Raw genomic sequence first — 21,989 nt, forward strand, 5'->3', positions numbered from 1 at the left:
CTCTCCCTCCACTAGACCCTTCTCTGTTAGATGTTGCTTCCCGTTAGAGACTGCAGGAGTGTATTATTGTGTCAAAGCAGATGTGTTCATCATATGGTCCTTACAGGTTTTCAGGAACACAGGTTTCATCCTCTTTGCTTTTTTTTTTTTTTTTTTTGAGTCTGGGTCTTGCTCTGTCACCCAGACTGGAGTGCAGTGGCGCCATCTCAGCTCACTGCAACCTCCATCTCCTGGGCTCAAGGGATCCTCCCACCTCAGCCTCCAGAGTAGCTGGGACTACAGGCATGCGCCACCACGCCCAGCTAATTCTTTTATTTTTTGTAGAGATGCGGTTTTGCTACATTGCCCAGGCTGGTCTTGAACTCCTGGACTCAAGTGCTCCGCCCACCTCGGCCTCCCAAAGTGCTGGGATTACAGGCCTGAGCTACCATGCCAGGCCTCATCCTCTTTGCTGTTTGAGGCAAACACAGTTGGGGTGCTTCCACATCCTGAGGCCAAATGGAATGACTGTAGTTTGGTTGCAACCTGTAGCTCCAGGATCCATGGTCGTTTTTGACTCCTTCCCGAGTACTCTCCAAGATGTGATCCCTACTGTTTTTCTCTTTTAGCCCCTGTCCCACCAATGCTGCCACAGCACACATTTGAGGGGGGTCCTTGCAGTTATGCTCCCTCTTTCTTTGTCTATACTCTCTCTGACTTATGCTTAGTCTTCTCAGAAATCGGGAGAAGTTGAGTCATCTTTCTGGGTATCCGTAAGAACCATGTGAAAGGCGGGTTATTGCTCCTTAAGTCTCATTAGAGCAATGACCTGATATGGGTTAGTAAGAGTAGAACCGTGGGCATGTGCCTCGATTTCCTCAAATGCAAAATGGGAGACTTGGATGTAGGCCATGTTTCAGGGTCCTCTCTTGCTCTGGGGTTCCAGGAGTGGAAAACACCCAAGAGACAGAGGAGAAAGGGAGCTGATTGATTATTTGCTATCTCTGCTGGACAGGGCTAAGCAATTGCCATGAAATCTCTATTAATTCTCAGAAAGATCATAGGAGGTATTGCCCCCAATTATTTTAAAGATGGGAAAACAGAGGCCTAGAGCCCCTATGGGATATGGCCAGAGGCATGGAGCTTGGAAATGCCATCCTGGGGTGTGACCCTTGTCCTCAGCATATCCCTCACAGTGCTCCAGGCCTACTGTGAGTCAACCCAGCGTGAGCCTTCCCGTAAGGTCAGCAGAACTGAGAGTGTGGTAAGCAGACCGAGGGTAGCAAGTGAAACACTGTCAGAGCTTTGCATACCCAAGGTGGGCCTGCCACACCCACCCAGCCCCAGCACAATGGCACGTCTGCCTGATGACATCTTTATTTTTAGATGAGCTACGGCACCCACCCTGGGTTCTTCCTCCCTTTGGCCAGGCCAGCTTAGGAGTTTCTTTCTGAGTCAGGGCATCCTACCTCCGGGGACCTCTAGGACAGGTACAGGATGTTTTGCTTTTGCGTTGATCTTTCTGTCCCCCAGCATATTTGGGTTTTTTAGAGAAAAGTTGATCTCGGATTTTTTTTAAATCATGTATATGTGATCCCTGGTTTCTGAAAGCAAGGCTGATGCTCATTTTGGTGAAGCGCTCTAGCACCAGGTGGCTTTGGCACTTATTAGGTGCATGGGAAGTACTCTCAGATAGTGTGTTTTCTCTTCTTTGATATTGAATGTACAAGAAGCAAGCCAAGAACTTGAAGATACCTTCTGAATTTTAAAAAAGTTATTATTATTATTCAGTCTGGGAAAATCCTAGCTGTTAAGTATTTGGGGATAAACACGGTACTCTCCTACTGTAAAGCTCATGGTCTAGATCAGGGAGCCGAGGCTTAGAGAGAGAGAAGCAGTAACTTAGTAATTTGTAAGGCTAAAATTGGAACTTGGGACCCTTGCTTTGAAGCATGACAAAAAGCTCACTCTATTTGTGTTTTTACTGCGGTACTTAATGCATATGATGCAAGGAAATTGTAATGCTAGAGATGATGGTGACTGTGTGAGAGGACACATCTGATTCTCTGAGCTGTCTGATTTAGTTACAGAGCACAGAGGAAACTGATATCGGGACTGTCTGTGCAGCAAGAGCAACACAAATATTATTACATTTGAATCTCACCACACCCTTACAAGGGAGGGGTGTTCTCTCCATTTCACAGATGAGAAAACTGAGTTCAGACAAATCAGTCACAGAGCTTGAGAGCACAGCCCAGGCCCGTACCGAAGGCCACGTTCTATCTGCCCAGCATGCTGCCTACACACTGCGTTCAGTTTTGTTCTCAGTTGCTGGAAAAATTTCCAGCAGGAGTCATCAGGCCTTATGTTGGCCAGGCCCGTGGCAGTGCCCAGCCGGCTCCCCACTGCCTGTCTCTAGTCCCCTTGCTTCCCCACTGGCCTCCCCAGCAGCGTGTGGGCTGCAGGGAGCTTAACTACATCGGATCAATTTGCATGGACGTAGGAGGAAGGAAAATGAAGCCATGTAATGAGTCAGCCAGGAGCAAAACATGCTTGTCTGCCCCGGATGGGGAAAGATGAGTTGGGGGCCACTCACCTTTCTTGGTCTCACTCTCTCTGATCATGAAGGAGCCGACCTTTGTGTCTGGCAGCTGCAGCAGCTCCTCGGCCTTGTCTCTGCCCAGGCCCTCAAACAGCCAGCTGGGAAGGAGGAAGACAGCCATTAGGATCCGGAACAAGCCCTCCCCCAGGAAAGGCGGGAATGCGCCACCCACCATACTAAGCACTTGAAACCTAATCCTCATCTCAACCCACTAAGACAGGTAGCATTATCTCTCTTTCACAGATGAGAATACTAAGGGTTCCAGTGATTAAGTAATTTGCTCAAGAAACCATGTCAGCAGTTGATAGAGTTAAAATTAGAATGCATTTTTTCTGGGACATCCAATTCCGTAACCACCACACTTCACTGCTGCTCTTCCTTTTATTTATGTATTTTTTTTTTTTTTTGAAATGGATTCCTGCTGTATCACCCAGACTAGAGAACGGTGGCGCGACCTTGGCTCACTGCATCTTCTACCTTCCAGGTTCAAGTGATTCTTCTGCCTCAGCCTCCCAAGTAGCTGGGATTACAGGCATGTACCATCACGTCTGGCTACTTTTTGTGTTTTTAGTGGAAATGGGGATTCACCATGTTGGCTGGGCTGGTCTTGAACTCTTGACCTCAAGCCATCTACCTGCCTCGGACTTCCAAAGTGCTGGGATTACAGGCGTGAGCTACCGTGCCCAGCCCTGCTCTTGCTATTCGATATGTTAAGGGATGTGATCACCTCTGTTGGATTGGTAGCCTCATAGGGTCATAATTATGTCACTTCTCCTGGTTCCTCACCACCCCCAGCTCACGCCAGCTGCAGCCTCACATCTTCAGCATGAAGGCATTGATGCACGCTTGCTAATGAATGAATGGCTCCAGGGTAAGCAGCTGATGTAGAAGAGTCACGTGACTGCCATCTCTTTCAGAACGTGACTCCCAGGGCAGCTCCTGCTCCAGTTTTGTTTACCTTTATCATCCTGAGCATGGAAATGGCACCTGGTATTCACAATTAAGATCATGAATACTAAAATTAAACTCGCAGAATTCCGGTCTTCAAAGGATTCAGGTGGTTATCTCTGTTTTGCAAGATGAGCATGTGGCACATAGAGTCCTCCTCTGGACATGAAGAAGTAACTTAGTGTTTATCAATGGATGCCTCCTTCTTTCTTTTCCATTTCCAATATGCTGTGCATTTCTTTGCCAACTTCCAGCCTCGGTAACTTGACAGATGAGGATAACGTAACTCCAGGAGGTGGAGCGACTTTTCCAAGACCCTCACATGGAAGGAGGGAAGCCAAGATTTGTGCCCAGGTGTGCAGGGCTCCAAAGCCACCCAGGAGGCTGCAGAGGCCTCACTGGCATGACTACAGGAGAAAGCAGGGTGCTTATTTTCTCCTCTGTTGAGCCTAGTTTTCTAGGCTCTTGTTTATCTTACCCATTTTTCAAGGAAGGCACATAAGCATTTTTGGCACTAAGGATTCTGTGTGTTTCTGGATAGGTATTTGGTTAGAATATAGCTAATATTTGTCGAGGGCTTACTGTAATGCCTGGCATTGCTCCAAGAACTAAACGTGTATTATTACATCTTATTCTCCTAACAACCCTACACTTTGATCATATTATCATATATTATTATCCCTGTCGTTGTATGTTATGATCTCTACTTGACAGGTGAGGAAAGGGAACTCATGCATAAAAATCTTGTTCACTGGCACACAGCCAGTAAGTGACAGAGGCAGGATTTGAACCTAGACACACTGACTTCTAGTCTCTGCACTGTGCTGTGCCCTCCGATAACATTTCCCAGCTGTTTACCACTCTGTGCCAGGAACACCATGTTAGAGCTGAAAGGTCCAACTTCCTTCATTTTACTGAGGGAGAAGTTGAGTCCCAGAAAGCAGAAGAGATAAGTTAGCCCAAGGTTGCTCCTTTCCTTATTGACTGGGTTGGGAGCAGGACTATCTCTTCTTGGCCCAGTGCCTTCCTTTCTACTATGAATGCAGGAATCTTTGTTCCACCTTATGAGTCACTAGCATATGCATCAGGCTTAATTGATGCCATTTGAGAAATGTACTCACCCATGGTAAACTCTGGCCACACATATTCCAGGGATGTAACTCTCTCGACCAGTGCTAAGAGAAATAGCTTTCCACCAACCCCCTTCACTGTGAGAACAAGAACAGAGAAGAACACAGAGATAGGTAAATAGCAAAACCAAAGGATGAATGAACAGAGTAATCAGATTTAACCCAGGATAGGTTGGAACATTCCTCTTTTAAGATCTGTCACTGGCCACGTTAACCCATATTTCGTCATCTGAAAATTTACTTTTTAAAGTATGTGTCCAATGGATAGCCCTCCATTGCAAGCCAACTGGTTAACCCTCCCATGTGCTAGAAATAGCTGCTTTTCAGGGATTAGCAGCTAATGTTCCCAACTGTTGGAGGCTTTTTAAAAATAAATGTTTACTATATTGATTTATACTCTGCAGTATAACCAAAGATAGTTTCACCTATCTGCGTCAATGAAGATCTAAATAAAAGGGACTTAGAACTCCTGTCATGTTCTGTAGCCCATATTGAATCAGACTGCAGAGGTAAGAGGAGAGAAGGCAAATTTTTGTTGTTTCTCATCCAAAGGATTTCCAGACCTTGGGGCCACCTTCCCAGTCTCCATTCCTACATAGCATCAACACTGCACATGTGGTGGGAGATGAGAAGAATATGAGAAGAAGTTGGATCATAAAGGATCTCAAAAAACAAGTTAAGGAATTTAAATTTGATCTACCAGGCAGTGGGGAGCTATGGAACTTTCTAGAGCACTGGCCACATTAAAGAGGAGGGTTGCAGTATGTGTCAAATTTCTCACCTCATAATAGGACCAGGACTCGTGGAACTAGACCACTCTAGCTAAAAATCAAATACTTTTCACCCAAACCAAGTTTATCCTGTTTTGAAGATTGCACAAGTTTTGGAGAGCTGACTCACTCAGAAATCACACGCAGTTTCTCCCCTCGGCGGAATATCGGGGGGCTGATGTCAGGAGACGGGTAGTCACTCAGCACGGCAAGGAAGTCACTATCCAGTCCTGGGGAAACAAAGGCAAGGAGGAAGGGGACAAGGTGCTTTTTATTCACAACGAGCATAAAGGTAGCCTTGGGAGGGACGGTATGAAGATGAGATTTTCCAGCAGGAAATACCTTTCTTGTTTTGAACCACCAATTTACAGCAAGGTCCTCTCTTCAGAGATGGCTCTGCAGGGTGTGCGTACGAGCCCTGAGGGTCAGGTGACATGCTCCTATTCTTAAGCCTGCCTTGGCCCTGATGTTCTCATGTGAGAAATGGGATCCAGAGGCTGTGAGATGAGTCACGGGGTCTGGCTTCAGGGCCTGTTCCGAGTCTACTAGCCTCACCCTCCCCATCTTTAAAATGGGACTAATAATACCTCATTCCAGGGTCCTTAGGAGAGGAGATGAGAGTATGTTACACCACATACGTTCACATAAGTTGCTATAAAAACACCGCTTCTCATTAGCAATGCCTCAGGTGTCCACTCTGGGACTCAGAGTTGTTATATCTATGACATTTTCAGGGAAGGGGTGTGAGGCAAAATGAGTTCTGAGGACCCATTAGGACCATGAGGCAGTAACTCTGAGGTTAAACAAAATACTTATTTCTTGCAGAATATAAGGCCCCACGCTGGGCATTTATTTAATAGGGACATTTGTTGAGGGTGGGGGTGGTGGAAGAAAAATTTAATACTTTTCCTGATAGTGTATTGAAAGGAATTCTGGTGAAGTTTCAAAAAGGAAAACAGGCTGTCTGGTTCCTGACTGTAGAGGAAAGACAGTGATTTTGCTTTTTGACACTGAGCAATACGTCTGCTTCTATCCTTAGTGATTTGACATAATTCAGATGCATTAGATGCAGGGTAATATTTGGATACATTTTTGGGGGAAATAATAAGATGTCTTCCGTATCAGCAAATACAGTTATTATTTGCTGTGACTTTCATCACTCCACCTGCTGGCTGGGACTTTGAACTTAAAATTCTGGGTAACATCATCTGTTCATTCGGCAACTACTTACTGAGCACCTGTCGTGAGCCAGCATGGGTAAGAAAAGCAAGCCCATTCTTGCTGCTCTCACGGAGCTCACGTTCTACAGGATACATAAATAGTCATGGGAGGAACTGTTCCCTGGTTCGCTCACCCCAAGAAGATCTGGAGAAATCCCAGCACTCAGGCACGTGGGCTCTGGGGCCCAAACAAGCCACTTTCTAGGATCCACACACCTCTAGATCCTGCCTCTTACAACTCATATGTCTTGCAGCCTCTGAGTCATAAGCCTCTTGGGCAGACTAAGTCTAAAGAGAGATTAAATACTAGAATGAGTGAGAAAGATGAGTGAGGTTTTGGGTAAAGGTTATGCTTATCGATTGATAAATGAATTAGAAACAAGTAATCATGGTGGAACAGTGCAGGCAAAGGTATTGTTCATTTGGGGAAGCTGAGTCCCTGACAATAAGCCATGTAAAAGCAAGAGTTTCTGGGTGTGAGACAGAAACCAAGAGTGATCTTTAGTGGCTTTACAATATTGGAAAGGGATCAGGGCTTTTGAGAAACAGTCGTGTCGGGGTGTAAAAGGGCTGGCCCAGCCAGACCTCTGACCTGTCCTGCTGCAGACCTTCCCCAAGCCTGTGGGGGCAGATCCCTCACATTCTGCTTTGCTGAATTCAAAAAAGGGATTCTTCCCTGTGTAGCTTTGACTCCACCCCAGTAAGTAGAGGCAGTGTTACAGTTGTGTTAAGTTTGAAGCCAGAAGTCCCAAGTTCTCACAAAGGGCAGGTTCACATTTGGCGGGGCATAAAGCTTAAGCAAATTTGGCAGTCCTCTTTAAGAAAAAAATACACAATTGCAAATACAAAATGAAAGACAGACACCAGGAAGGTGCTGTACCAGCAAGGGGGTCTCAGGCATATGATTTGTTTGGCTTCCTGGCAAATCTGCCCAGAAGCTGAGGCTGACTTTGCCACTCACTGAGTGGGACGCCTCCTTCTCCTCTTGGGCCTGGGTTTCCTGGCCTGGAAAATGAGAGGGTGAAAACCCCCTTCAAGATGGAAATCTATCTTCCTGGACTAATTACCCCCACATATGAACGGGCCGTTTATTAACGTGGCACTCTGCTGCCTCGGCTACATGTGATGGGCCTTTCTCCAACTTGCCAGGCACCCTGGTTCTCAGAGCCTCCGGATAGGCTGTTCCCTTTGCCTGGAACACACCCTGCTCTTCCCTCCTTCACCCCTCCCACCTTTGTCAACTCTAAACTCACCTCTGCAGAGGCTCCAGAGGAGGCTCAGCCTTCCTGCTGTACTAATTCTTCCTCTCGGCCCCTAAGATTTTCCTCTGAAGTGGTTACCCCAGGTTGCATTTTCCCATTTGTATGACTGTCAGGGGAATGCCCATCTCTCCCCACCCCTGGCTGTGAGTTCCGGGAGGGCAGAATACTGGTGTCTTCTGTGTCTGTAGCCTGTGCCACACCTGTTTTATAAAGGACGCTCAAAGCAGGCTTACTGAATGTGCAGAGTGGTCCCTGTGCTGCAGTGCCCCTTAAATACAGCTGTCAAGCTGCAGTTTTAAAGCAGATCCAGGCAGAAGGAAACCTGATTTGTGGGAGGCAGCTGGGTAGGTGGCCATTATGGAACCAGCGCCTTGTGAAAAACGTGTTGAAATGGGGAGGCACAGTGTGTATTCTCTGTGACAATAATAGAACCTTGAGGTAGATGGTGTGTCTACAGAGGGGTTTGAGGTTTGATGTCAAATTCAAGATTAAGACTGTGGAACAGAACAATTGTCTTTCCTAACATTAAAAACAAAAACCAACAGAAACAAAAACAAAAGCAAAATCCCATTATAAAAACCACTGTTCCAATGAGGGAAAGGGAGACTTAGAGTGTTGGAGAGTTTCAATTTCACAATAACAAAGTTAAGTTTCCTGTGGAATTTCCGTAATAGTGATGTTTTGATAGCTGAGGCACTTAAACATCACTGAGGAAACTTTACATCTGGGCTTTTGCTTAAGGGTCAGATAACCTGTGCCTGATCCTTTGCAAGAGATTTCACCTCTCTTTATCATCACCATTAGCCAAACGGGACAAAGTCACTGGGAAGGTATTACAGTTTGGCTTGTACTTCTGTGCGGCAGGGTGGCCATTCTAAGCAAGGCCTGCTGCCAGGATCCCTTCAAAGTCTTCCCTAAGCTTTGGTTGCTACAGAAAAATAAATGCAATGTAGGAAATTTAAGTTTGTTGGTAAAGGTGAAACATATTATCATCTACTTCTAGAACTCCTTAGCTTTATGCAGAGCTCAGCGTTTGAATTCAAGCAGAGATAAATGAGTGAGGCAGAGAAGAGGAGAGCTGAGGAAGTCAGTGGAATTATTGCAGACTTAAGATAAGGAAACATATTAAGTGAAGACATATGCACTGCGCATGAAAGGAGAAACCCAGAGAGAATTTTCAGGAGAGAGAATGGGGCTTTGAAACCAATCAGAACTGGCTTACATCCTACCTCTGCCACTACATAGTGATGCGATTTGGGGGGAGATTCTGAGCTTGATTTCTTCATGAATAAAAAGGGAAAATGCCAAAATCTGCCTCATAGGATTGAGTGAAGGATTCATGATGCATTGCATTTTAGGGCCTGCCTTAGTAAGTGGCAGCTAATATTATTTTCATGGAGAGCAGGGTCACCAGACCATAACTCAAGACCAGTGTTAGCCAATAACTTTCTAAAATTTGCAAACTAGTAGTGTAAACTTGATAATTTCTTACTCTCTAAAAATGAACTCCACTTGGTGAGAACAGAAGATGAAATTCAAAAGACCAAGTATTTGCTGACAGCTCAACTTAAGAATGGGTCAGGTTGAACAAAATGTACAAAAGCATAAAATAGGAAACGAATCCACAAAGGGGAGGGACCCAGGCAGGCCTTATGGGACTTAGTCAAGAGAGGACAGGCCCTTTTGTAAATTGTCATTCCTTGGTGCTGCATGACCGTTTCTTTTTAAATGCTGAGAACATTCTCAGTCACTCCCACTTATAACTGTCTAATAAAACTAGTCGTTTGTCACTTCCAGTGCCCTGCCCAGCCCTACAGAAAATACGTGATTATTTAAGGGTGAAGAAGCCAAAGCTGGGAGAGTTTTAGTCATCTATCTAGGGGAAAGCGTGAAGATTTCAAAGCCCAGGGTCCTTCGTGGAGCCACACGGCTCTCCTTGGCACTTAATCTTCGAGCTCTCCTTAGCCCACACTTGACCCTTAACAGGGGAGACAAAACAGACTCCAGGTAAGTCGTCAGGGTTAGCCTGAGCGGCTCAGGGCAGCTGGTGGGTAGGGAGCTGTACAGCTCAGGGATTATAGCCTCTTGTTTTGCATTCCCTGGAGTCATGCCTAAACTCATGGTCTCCTCAGGGGTCAAAGCAGGCCTGACTTTCAGTGTCTTCTTCAGGACACACACACATACACACACACACACACACACACACACACACACAGGATTATACATGCAACTAACCAATCACACAGAGCTGGGCCATCTAGCCTGGTAGAAGGTCTGCCAAGTTCTGCAGGTCACCATGAACCAGGCTTGTGAGCCCTCTTAGTCATATGTAAAGGGCTGTGTTTGACACCCAGTAGCCCACAAAGCTCTTTTCTGCCCAAGCCTTGGTTTTTCCATATATTAGTGGGGACAGATTGGAACTAAACAGACCTTGAGGCTTTTCAGGGTCAGTCTCAACTCTCTTAGATTTTAGAGGGATACAGGCAGGGCTAGCACAGAACAGAAGCAAAAAATAGTCAAAACAAATATTTTGGACTGCATAGACTCAGAACGTGCTTTGCTTTGGCACCCAGGGCTTCTCAGACTTCAGTTGTTTTCATTCCACCATCCCCTTCCTCCCCCTCCTCATCACCAGCAGCAAGAGCAGCAAGAGCAGCAAGAGCAGCAGCAGCAGCAGCAGCAGCAGCAGCAGCAGCAGCCTCAGCAGCAGCAGCAGGGAGCACAGATCTGGGGGGAACCAGGCACTGGGCTGTGGTGGTACCGAGGTTACCCCTGAGGTCCTCACGCCTCCCTGCGAGGTTGATAGATTGAAACTACCTTATTTTGAGTATGAGGAAATAGAGGCACAGTGAGGTCCAGAGACTGCCCAAGAGCACACACCTAGGAAGCTGAGTGCCAGGTTTCAAAACCAGGTCTCCCTGGGCAGGGCAGGGCATGGCTGTGTTTGAACCACTCAGGTCTCCTTTGTCATAGTTGACAGCACTAGTTACTTGATAATGTCTTTTTAAAAATTAATTTACTTAAAAAAACTTGAGTGCTATTCTAAGCAATGTGACATCATGGATTTCTTGGGCTAGTTATATATTTTATGATGTTCATCAATGTACAATGATGTAAAAGTTGAATGATCATGTTCCGCCTAAGACCATCCCATGTACCAGCAGCGAGGTTAGATGCAAATAGAAAAAAGGGATCTGGTCCCAGATTTGACACGGATTCACTGTCTGTGGGACCCCTTGCTAGGGCACTTGAACATCTGGGTCATTAAATCTGGTGGCCAGGCACGTTCTCATTCACTCGAGAGCGAGCCCATCCTCTTCCAGAACATGCGGGCTTCTTGAAACCCTGTCCTTTCCAGGCACACACTGAGGTGGGGAGACAGACCCGGGAGTCAGACCACCTGGCTTTGAATCCCAGCTCTCTCCTCTGAGCTGTATGGCCTCAGGCAAGTCATTTAAGCTTCTTGTACCTCAGATTCTCCAACTGCAAAATGGAGATGATAATAGGCAGAAGCCTCGTGGGGCTGTGAGAATCGAGTCTGCGCATGTAAAGCACTGGGCACTGTGTCTGGAGGCTGTGAGCACCAAGCGGCTCTAATCATTCTCGTTTTACAAAGGAGGACAGAGAGACTAAGGAGATAAACTCTTTCTCATCTCTTGTTGTGTGTCAGTGCAGGGGCAGGACTAAAATCTGGTCTGTGGTCTGCAAACTTTAGGAGTTACAGAGTCCCCAGGGACTCCTAGGAAATTCAGCTGGCGGCTACCTTCCAGCATCCCCAGGTTCTGATTGGTAGGCCTGGGATGGGACCCAGGAATCTGCATTTCAATTACTTCCCAGGGGATTCTGATGCAGGTGGTGTGAAGAACACTTACTGAGAAGCTGCAAGCTGGGTTTGAGAGGTCCCTACCTCCTTCTTCCTTCCCCGAGCCCCACCCACCCCCTTCTTTCCACTGGGCAACTATGTAAACAGCATTATTTCTACCCTTGCATGGGCAGAAAGGGGTCTGTGCTGCTGCCTCTGTTGGTGCCTCTTCAGGTCAGGGTGATAAGAAGAGAAAGAACAAAGAGGGGAAAAAGATCACAGCAGAGATGGAGTGCTCATTTTAAGGTGGAAATATGCCATTTCCTGACCACAGCGGGACTTCCCTAGGTTGTATTAAAAAATCCTGTACTGCCCATGTCTGGTACAGAAGTATGTATAGAATTGTAGAGAAAATGAACACTTTGGGATGATTTGAAAGCAAATTACAGAACTACCAGTTTCACCACTTTAAAACTTTTGGGGAATGGCCATTTAGGTACAGCCTGGTGCAGTCAGGTAACCCCAAATAGAGTTTTTAAAAGTTTCCACACCCTTCTTTGCTGGTGCCTGCACTGCATCATGCTGTCGCTGTGAGGAGGGACTTGTTCCAGATCTCTGGGGCAGGCCGAGTGACTCACCTAAAGTCACACAGCTTCCACGGAACATTACTGGAAGCTCAGTGAGGGCCTTCTGCCTCGAAACTTGCTCTATTTCCCTCAAGTCCTGCTTCCTTTTGTAAGTTTAAGACATTAGTTCCTGAGAAATCGACTAATCAAGAATATTCTGGAAATCTTAGTTTAGCAAAAAAAAAAAACACAAAAAACAAAACAAAAAAAAAACATGGGCAAAGCCATGTTCCAAGGCATTCACAATCCTGGCTTGGGAGGAGAATAATCTCCCAAAAGCTCAGAAAACCTGGTTGTCTAAAAGTGTCCAGGCTGGCCTCTGTGTGATCCTTGTGCATGGCCAGGGTCTGTGGAGGGTCTGTGGTGCCTCTCTGGCACTGAAGCTAATGTGGGAGCTGGCTCTAATTGCACATTGGCCTAAAGCAACCAGCGAGACCTGCACCGTCTCCTAGGTTACTTGTTTGAGGGTAACCGAATGAGCAACCATAGGAGCTTGAGCTGAGTAGGAGCTCATTCCATAAAAACCCTGACCCTGTGCATGAGGCAGTTAGGGACTACTTAACACGGCATCACTGCACCGCCTTCCCCTCCCTTACTCAAGTAGGTAGAAGAGAAAAGAGGAAATAACATTAGGACCAATGATTGGGGGAACGTTTCAGGGCTGGGGGTTGGAAAGGCAGCCCACCAGTGCTTGATGTGGTTGCCTGGATCACAAACGGGGTATGACCAGGGGAATTCTCTTCACCAGGGGGTGGAGGGGTGGGGAGACCCCTCTATCTATGTCTGTTCTAGAGGTGACCTCCCACCCACATAATGGAAAAAAATCAACTTATTTCATGACAATTTGCATTGAAAAGTTGAAGGCAAATGAGCAAGCCTTGGCGACTGATGTTTTCATGAGGTTCGCTCAAGCATGCTGCCCCCTCTGCCCCAGGCTGAGAGGTGACGACCCAAGATGGGTTTGGTGCGTGGGTGCCTCTCCAGCCTGCCTGGGCTCAGGGCCCTGCAGTGTCAGTTTTCTAGCAGTGGTTATGACCAGAGGAGGAGGCTGTGGCCAAAGCCAGTTTGGAGAGGGTGAGAAAGAGCCTGGCATTCTCCTGACAGCAGCAGCAGCTCAGCCGCCCTGCACACTGCATGCTGTTCTGAGTGTGGCACGGGAGGTAGAGGGCTGCTGTCTGCAGGGCCCTGAGAGCACATGCTCTGTTCCACGTTGTCATCTGGTTCCATCTCCTTGGTCCTGGGGAATATTCTTTTTGTTTATCCCTCTTCCGTTTGGCTTGAGAAGGAGAGTTACTTCACTAGATAAGTAAGAGCCACTAGGATTGTTCAGCATCTGACTTGAAAGCGGTGTGGGGTGGCTGGGTCTTGGCATGCTGGCTTGGGGGCATTGGAGGCCATCAGACCACACGAGCTGGGCCTGTCCGTTCTGGAAGCAGTGAGAAAGCTGGTTTGTGAGACAGCCCACAGAAGTCATGAAATGCGCAGTACCTGGAGGCAGCGCAGGAACCTGGCTCAGTTCACTCCCCAGTCAGGCTCGGCAGACAGGGCAGCCATCTGCGCCAGTGAACTCTGCCCAGGGCAGTGCTGCAGGGGCTGCTGGGAACCATGTGTGGTCACCCCTGCTAGGAGATGGGACACCAGGCCCCAAATGCTACCATGTAAGGTGGGAAGCAGAAGTGTCCCAAGGTGCCCCCTGGCCTCCCTAACCATCCCTTTCCCAAGACCCCACAAGATGAGAATTATGGACTAGGAATCTGAGGAAATAAAGGTCAGGCCATTAGAAAGGGCCAGCATAGCTGAGCCCAGAGCATGGTGGATTTGACGTTCAGCCTTTTCCCTTTGTTCACTGGTGTTCCCTCCCAGGCCTCTGACCAGTTGCTGAGGGACTCTTTGTAGCTTTGGGAGTCTAGCCAAACCTGACATCTCTCCGAAAAGCTGACTTTTGTCATCACTGATTAACCTGCAATATTAGACTCTTCCCCTGAGAATGCTTGTCACCTTGCAGTCCCACCAATGGGACATAAGGTTTCCTTTCTTTTCAGGAAGATGTCACAGGACGGTGCCTAGCTTAGAAAAGTAACACAGATCCAGCTCTTGCGGGGCTAACTATATGGATAATATTATATTATGGGCTGCCAGAGTTTGGTAAACAGGAGTCTAGGTTTCAGAATCGGATGGGCCTGGATTGGAAATTTATCAGCAAATGCCCAATGATGTGGATCCCATTCCCTTTGTGAGGCTCAGTCTCCCTACCTGGAAAATAAAGCGATTAAACCAGCTGATCTTGGAGATCCATCTCAAAATGCCAAAGATTTGACATCCTTCAGGTGCGCCAAGCACCCAATCCTTTTCATCTTTTAATTATGAAATATTTGAACCACAAACAAAACTAGAGAAACAGATATAATGAGCCCTTCAGTACCCATTGCCCCGTTTAAGTAGTTATCAGCATCCACCACCGCCCAATCTTTACCACAGGCTCTTGTAGCACAGACTTAAGCATCTCACCAGAGAAGCCAGACTTACCCTCTGGGTTGGGCAGGGGCCTCTCGGCAGGTGCAGGGGCGGATTTCATGCTGTTTCCCATTTCTTTCTTTTTCCCTGGGGCCACTGGTGATGCCCAGAGCCTGTGGTATAGGAGACAGACGGGGAAAGTCAACCGTGCCCTGAGCCCTCCAAGTGGAGAATGACCCAGTTTAGAGAGCATCATGCATCATTTTTCTGGCAGCTTGCTTCTTGAAAGGCGGCTGTTTATATGTGAAGATGAGATTGGTGAAGATTGGTTACTTTTGTGCAGCTCAAGTTCTTTTATCAAGGGAATGACAGAAAAACCACAGAGAGGGAAGTTGCTAGCAAATGCTGTTGGTGGCAAAAGTTTCCATTCTTCCGCACCCTCACTGAGGATGGTAAGCAGCCACAGCAGAGTTTGTGTGAGAAACCAAGCAGCATTTCAGGTGGCCCAGAAAGTATCTCCACTCAGGGGCCCTCACCATCAACTCTGTGTGCCAGGAATTTGGAGTACAGAAGTTATGTGTCTGTACAACCAAAGGCATGAGGAGAAGGTACTTTCTGCTGCTACTTTTTGTCATCCTTTTGAGTTTGTCAGCATGCTTTAACAAAGGATGAAAGAGGAAAACTTCATAACAATTCTGCATACTGGCTGCATGCTGCTGAAGCCGTTTCACATTGACTGTTACTTTTGTTCATTGTAAAGTCATTGCATCATGCTTAAGCCCATTGTGCAGTGAGGGAAACTGAGTCTCAAAAGGGGTAAGTGACTTGTGTGAGGTCACATGGCAAGTAATTGTAGAACTGAGATTGGAACCACTGATGCTAAATCTCTGGGTTGCTCCATAACGGTTTCTAAGGTAGCCACCCAGGCTTAAATTCTGGCTGTGTACTTACAAGCTAGATGACTTCGGGCAAGTCATTAACCTTTTCTATTTTTGTTTTTTTGAGGCGCAGTCTCACTCTGTCGCCTAGGCTGGAGTGCAATGGCACAATCTTGGCTCACTGCAACCCTGCCTCCCGGGTTCAAGTGATTCTCCTGCCTCAGCCTTCCAGGTAGCTGGGATTACAGGCACACATGCCGCACCCAGCTAATTTTTGTATTTTTAGTAGAGATGGGGTTTCACCATGTTGCCAGGCTGATCTTGGATTCCTGATCTCAGGTGATCTACCTGCCTTGGCCTCCCAATGTGGTGGGATTACAGGTGTGAGCCTCCATGCCTGGCCAGGTCATTAACCTTTTTCTGACCATTTTGGGGGACACTAATTGAACTGTGTTGGGTTACAGTTACAAAATTAACTGAGATAAAGCATGGGAACCACTTTGAACGTGGCCTGGCATAGAATACATGTTAGTTATTACTCTGTTTACTGATTGTCCTTAATGATAAAATTTCCAAGTCTGGACCTTCATACAAATAATTTGGAAAGGGACATAGATTATCAGAGAACAGGGTTTTAGGGAAGCCACATTCCCTCTGGATGGTGGAAGCACAGAGAGGAAGGCCACATTCATAAATAGAGCTCTGCCTGCTTTGTGGGGTCAAAGAGAAGAGATGGAACACAGTCCCCTCATCGGCCTCCAGCCCAAATGGAAACTAATCTCCCACCTACCTGTGTCTGCAGCTCAGGATCAAACCTTATGAAGGGCACAAAAGTCAGCCCGTCCAACTCCCACCCTGGCCTTGAGTCCTGTCTCCATGCCCTATGTGTACAGGTTCTGGAAAGAAGTACACTCTCAGAGCAAGGCCCTCCCCAGGTTGACGGAGGTCTGCACTGCTCCCTAATTTAAGGGAAGGGGTGGTGTGAGGTGAGACTCCTACTATATTAAGAAACAAGAAACACCAAAATGAGAGTTGTTTAAAAGTCCATGTATCTTAGACATTTACATGAACAACTTGTCACTTACTGCTCAAGCTAATGCATAGTAATATTCCCAAGACAATGACAAGGCTCGCAAAAGCTGTAAACTCACAGTGCACCACAGAAGGGTTGGCTAGAACGGGCAGCATGTTTAAAGTGAAGCGCAAATCCCATCCTTTTTGGATCCTGTTGATCTTTGTGACTAGAAAAGAGGATTCCCTTGCATATTTGAGGCTTGGGCCCTTCTTTCTCCACTCTTGCCCCTACCCTCCTCACAAACCAGAAAAACACGTGCATCCAAAATCCTAGGGCCTCTGACCCTGGTAGGAACTTTCTAGCAGCTGGGCAGGTTCTAACAGCAACACCTGCAGTCCAGGAGGGCAGGGATACATTGGCCTTGTCTCCATCCCTGAGCCTGGTGAAGGTACCCAAGAACTGTGTTTCCCCAAAATGCTTACAGAAACACAGCAGGTGGCGTGACTCCAACCCACATTTCCTGCAGTTCAGCAGACACCTGGGCATCTACCCGGTGTCGGGCCCTGGGCTAGAGCCTTGAGGAAGTCAGGATCCCACCCACGTAGTGGGAGTGTGCTGCCTCCGAGGCCAGGGTCAGGCAAGAGGGAAGAGGCAAACCAGGCCTCCCTGGCCCTGAGGGGATTGTAGCCACACGGGCTGTCCCGCACACGCTTTGGGAAGCATGCGTGTGACATGCAGAGGCCACTCTGCACAGGCCTCAGGAAGCACGCATGTGACACACACAGGGTGTCCTACACAGGCCTCAGGAAGCATGTGTGTGACATGCACAGGTTGCTCCGCACAGGCCTTGGGAAACACACATGTGACATGCACAGGCTGTCCTGCACACACCTGCCTCTGTCCTGCTCCTTGGGCTTCCTGGAACTTGCCAGCTGCCTTGGTTCCTCAGCCTCCTTGTCTATCATCACCGAGGCCTTTGGGCTTCTGGGGAAAGTTCTCAACATGCAGAACTAATTCTGAAACCACATGTGTGCTGGCCTTGCCCATTTGCCACCATCTCCGGTGTCCCCAGACACAGCAAACTGTCCCAACAATGCCTTCCTGTCCTTTCAGCCTGACTCATCAACTGTCATTCAACACCTAGTGATTGTGCCCAGAACCCCGCCCCCATAGATTCCATCCCTCCAGATGCCAGGGTGCCCCCAGCCCTGCCAGCCTTCCCTCCCCTCCATCCCCTCCCCCAAGCTGCTTCTAAGCAGCAGGCTCCCACCACAATGTCTGATCTCTCCCCTCCTTTGTGTCAACCATTCCAGAAAACAAGTCAGAACAAGACTTTGCTATCCATCAAAGAGAATTCCAACATCCTCTCTCTTCCCAACAGCTCTATCATTCTTCTCAAGCATTTGCATGCTATTTTGGAGGGATTCCTGGAATCCACTACAGAAAAAAAAAAAAAAAAGCCTTTAAGCTTGCATTTTTGAGATTGGAGAAATGAGGTTCATCTAGGAAAAGAAACGTACCCAGGGTCACGAGATGAGAAAGTTTGAGTCAGTGCTGAAGGCCTGGGTTCTGCTATGCTAACAGTCTTCGCTCCTGTTGCTTGCACTCCCACCTGTTCTGTCTTGCCAGTCAGAGTTCAGTCTCCGTGACAGAAGGGGCTGTGTCTGGGCTATATGACCACCAAAAAAACCATCAGGTCTCAACAGCCCTTTAGTGGTCTGCTCAGTGGCTTTCTATAGTCTTCAAGAAGGAGTTAACTTATCTGAAAGAGGCTTTTATTTGAGAAGAGTGAAAATGCCCCCAGAGAATGAGAGCTGGAGTCTCTCTAATGAAATGGCTGAACAATTTGATTTAATCTGTGACAGTTTTATGCAGTGGCTGAAGGTGGGAGAGAGGGTACCGGAGACATAATTGCTTCTAAGAACAATAGAAAAGGGCAAAAGAGAAATGAGTTAATTAACACTGGCTCTGCAAATTCTTGATTTCTTTCTCCCTTTCCTTGGTGGTGTAACTCAGGTTTCTGGGTCATAGAATCATAACTGCTATTACCTTATTTTCCCTCCGGTCTTTGGACCAATGTTATTTCCTTTGTGTGAACTTGGACCTTGGTTTCCTCTTCTGAAAAATGAGATGAGTAGAAAAGATGATCTCCAAAGAGCGAGCCTGATAACCCCTTTAATTTTAGCAATCAAGACTCAATGGTTTTTAAAAATTATTAATAAAACAACCATTGGCATTTTTCAAATGAAGTCCCGTTAGACAGAATCCCAACTCTTGTCTTTATGTGCTTCAGAATCACGGGAAGACAGTTAATGTGTACAACCACCTTCCGGGAGGCAATTTGCAGGTATTGTTGTGTTTAATCTTACAAGCATTCCTGAGGGCAGATACTCTTTCACTTTGTTAGTGTGAGATCAGGGGTTAGTCACCTCCCCACTGTCCTGGAGCTGGAAACCTTACATCTCCTGATTTCGGGACCTACACCTTTTGTTCAGGACCATGCTGCTGTCTCTCCAGTGTAAGGAACTCTGGTCAGTGTGCAGCTGGCTGCCATTTGAGCAGAAGCATGGCATGGAGAGGTCACATACTGGCATGGCGTTGCCGTCGACAACGTGGGATGTGCCGGCCAGCAGCCCTCCTCTTAATAGGTTTCCGTTTTGCAGATCTGGGTCCTTTCATTGTGTGCTCTGCATTATCTCATAAATCCTGGTGGGGAGGCTTCTCAGAACCTTCCATTCCTGGGACAGTGTCCCAGGACAGTACTGTGCACCTGGTCCATCTTGTGCTTCTGATGCCTGGCCTTGCTGCTGGGAAGGAGGGTAGCCCGAACCCCTTTATCGTGCACCAAAGGGGAGAGAAACTGAGGAAGTCCAACCAAGGGAAGGCAGGTCATAAAGCCAGGAACTGAACCCTTGGTGACAGTTAGAATTAATGTGAAAACATACTTAAGGATGCTACCTTCCCTCTATTCTTAGAAATTTCTGCTGCAAGGTGTGACAGCTATAAGCCCATTCATATGACCTTCTTCTAAGGCATGGAAGCATGGTGCGGCAAGTGGAGAAGCCTCAATGTCCACCATATATGTGAATGCCAACAACAACGGTGATGACCAGAACACCCCCATCCCACAATTGGTCAGCAAGCATCCTCTGCCAGGCACAAAGCTAAGTACTGTCCAGCCAGTATGTCCTGGGTTGCTCCGAACAACCCCACTTTATAGCTGAGATAAATTAAGTGACTTGTCCAAGGTTATACTGCTAGGAAGAGGTAAAGCTGGGATTCCAGCCAGATCTGCCTGGCTCTAAAACCTGTGCTCTTATTGGCCACCAGTGCTGCCCTGTTTTTCTGTCCTCTGACAGAAAAGAAGAGATTTTCAAACCCAAGAAAGCAACAGAAAAGTGATTTTTAAAAGTCATCAGGCCGGGTGTGGTGGCTCACACCTGTGATCCTAGCACTTTGGGAGGCTGAGGCAGGTGAATCATGTCAGGTCAGGAGTTCAAGACCAGCCTGGCCAACATGGAGAAACCCCGTCTCTACTAAAAATACAAAAATTAGCCAGACATGTTGGCACATGCCTGTAATCCCAACTACTCAGGAGGCTGAGGCAGGAGAATCACTTGAACTCAGTGGGCGGAGGTGGCAGTGAGCCGAGATCAGGCCATTGTACTCCAGCCTGGGGAACAAGAGCGAAACTCTGTCTCAAAAATAAAATAAAATAAAATACAATAAAATAAAATAAAATAAAATAAAATAAAACAAAATAAAGTAAAATAAAAGTCATCAAAGCAAACCTTAGGAAGCATAAACTTTGGGGGAAACTTTAATACAATGGAGGCCCTGAGAGATCGCTTGGATGTCACTTGGCAGTGTTTGGAAGCCCAGGTCTGGTTTTCCAGTGGGGATGAGGGGTGCAGAAGTGCTGCTGGGAGCAGAAGAAACAAGAGAGAGAGGCCAGTTGAGGCATGCTGTGGTCAAAAGGGCAGGAGTGAATCGCAAGGAATGTTTTCTAGCCTTTCACAGCATTATTTTTAAAAAGCTGTTACTTAGGAGGCTGAGGTGGGCAGATCACGAGGTGAGGAGATCGAGACCATCCTGGGTAACACGGTGAAACCCTGTCTCTACTAAAAATACAAAAATAAATCAGCCGGGCGTGGTGGCAGGCACCTGTAGTCCCAGCTACTTGGGAGGCTGAGGCAAGAGAATGGCGTGAACCCAGAAGGCGGAGCTTGCAGTGAGCTAAGATCGTGCCACTGCACTCCAACCTGGGTGACAGAGCGAGACTCTGTCTCAAAAAAAAAAAAGCTGTTACTGCTGTGGAACAAAACAAAAGAAAAGAAACAGAAAGGAATACTAGCCGTGCTTTTAGAATCTCCGTTTCATAAAAATGTGCCACTCAAATGCATACATATGGAAAAATATTAAAGAGAAATTTCCAAAATGTTTCCAAGGACTCTCTCTGGGTAGTGATTTTATGTGTGAATTTATAAATTTGTTATTTACTTACACATTTCTAAAATACCCAGATTTTCTCCCAAGTGCATGAATTGCTTTTATAATCAAAAGGTTGGAAAGAATGAGGGCACCTTAAAGAAGAGATTTTCAAAGCAGGCAGGCCTGAGTGCAGATTCCAGCTCCCAACCTACTGGCTGTGTGTCCCTGGGCAAGTTAGTTCACTTCTCTGAGCCTTGATTTTCAAATCCACTAATTTGGGATACAAGTATATGCCCTATGGGGTTGTTTTGAGGTTGAAATTGTGGGTCATATCTAAAGCAGAGATATGTTTGGTAAATGGCAGCTAAAATTTACCAAAGCTAGATCCCGTGCAGGGGCTGGGGGGTTGGCTAACTCACTGTGCAAGCTTGAGCAAGTACCTTCCTCTGTCTGGGCCAAAGAGTCCTCAAATCTGATGGGGAAAGGGTTGGGCTGAACAGTTAGTCATGGCTCTTTTGCCTCAACCATTTTCCCGCTGTGACTGTACCCAGTACCGGCACAATTGACTAGGGACTTGCTCAGTGCTGCCTGTGGTCTGACCCTTCCTTTCAGGAAAAATAAGAGCTGGCACAGGGGCTTAGCATCCGGTGGTCTCCCTGGCAGGATTTCCGGGGTCACCCACCACATCCTGACCTCACTCCACAGGTGCACCTCTCTGAGTGCGAGGCTGGGGGCTGCCGAGGCCGCTTACCCTGTGACCCACATAGTCCCCTGCTCTCCTCTAGGGCAGGTGCAGCCACAGGTCTGTTCTACCTGCTCCCACCCCACCCCTATCTGCTTCTCCTTTCTCCGCCCTGCAGAGGAAGGCTGCG

General features: G+C 47.2%; 2 protein-coding genes across 3 annotated transcripts in view; one reads left to right on the top strand and one right to left on the bottom strand.

Moving 5' to 3' along the window:
- The window catches only part of TG (thyroglobulin), a 276,418-nt gene that overhangs the window by 187,190 nt on the left and 67,239 nt on the right, over positions 1-21,989 (top strand). The window lies entirely within an intron of this gene.
- The window catches only part of SLA (Src like adaptor), a 92,048-nt gene that overhangs the window by 8,534 nt on the left and 61,525 nt on the right, over positions 1-21,989 (bottom strand). The window contains exons 3-6 of one of the 2 annotated variants that reach the window (XM_024251257.3): positions 14,866-14,966; positions 5,560-5,659; positions 4,651-4,737; positions 2,576-2,679 (exon numbers count right to left, since the gene is read on the bottom strand). In XM_024251257.3, coding sequence (XP_024107025.1) covers positions 2,576-2,679; positions 4,651-4,737; positions 5,560-5,659; positions 14,866-14,926 — 352 coding nt within the window. In that variant the 5' untranslated portion in view covers positions 14,927-14,966. Of the gene's footprint in view, positions 1-2,575; positions 2,680-4,650; positions 4,738-5,559; positions 5,660-14,865; positions 16,831-21,989 lie in introns of those variants that run through there. The other variant, XM_009244112.3, reaches the window with a different exon arrangement.

The sequence above is a fragment of the Pongo abelii genome, chromosome 7 (assembly GCF_028885655.2).
Source record: "Pongo abelii isolate AG06213 chromosome 7, NHGRI_mPonAbe1-v2.0_pri, whole genome shotgun sequence".
NCBI lineage: Eukaryota > Metazoa > Chordata > Mammalia > Primates > Hominidae > Pongo > Pongo abelii.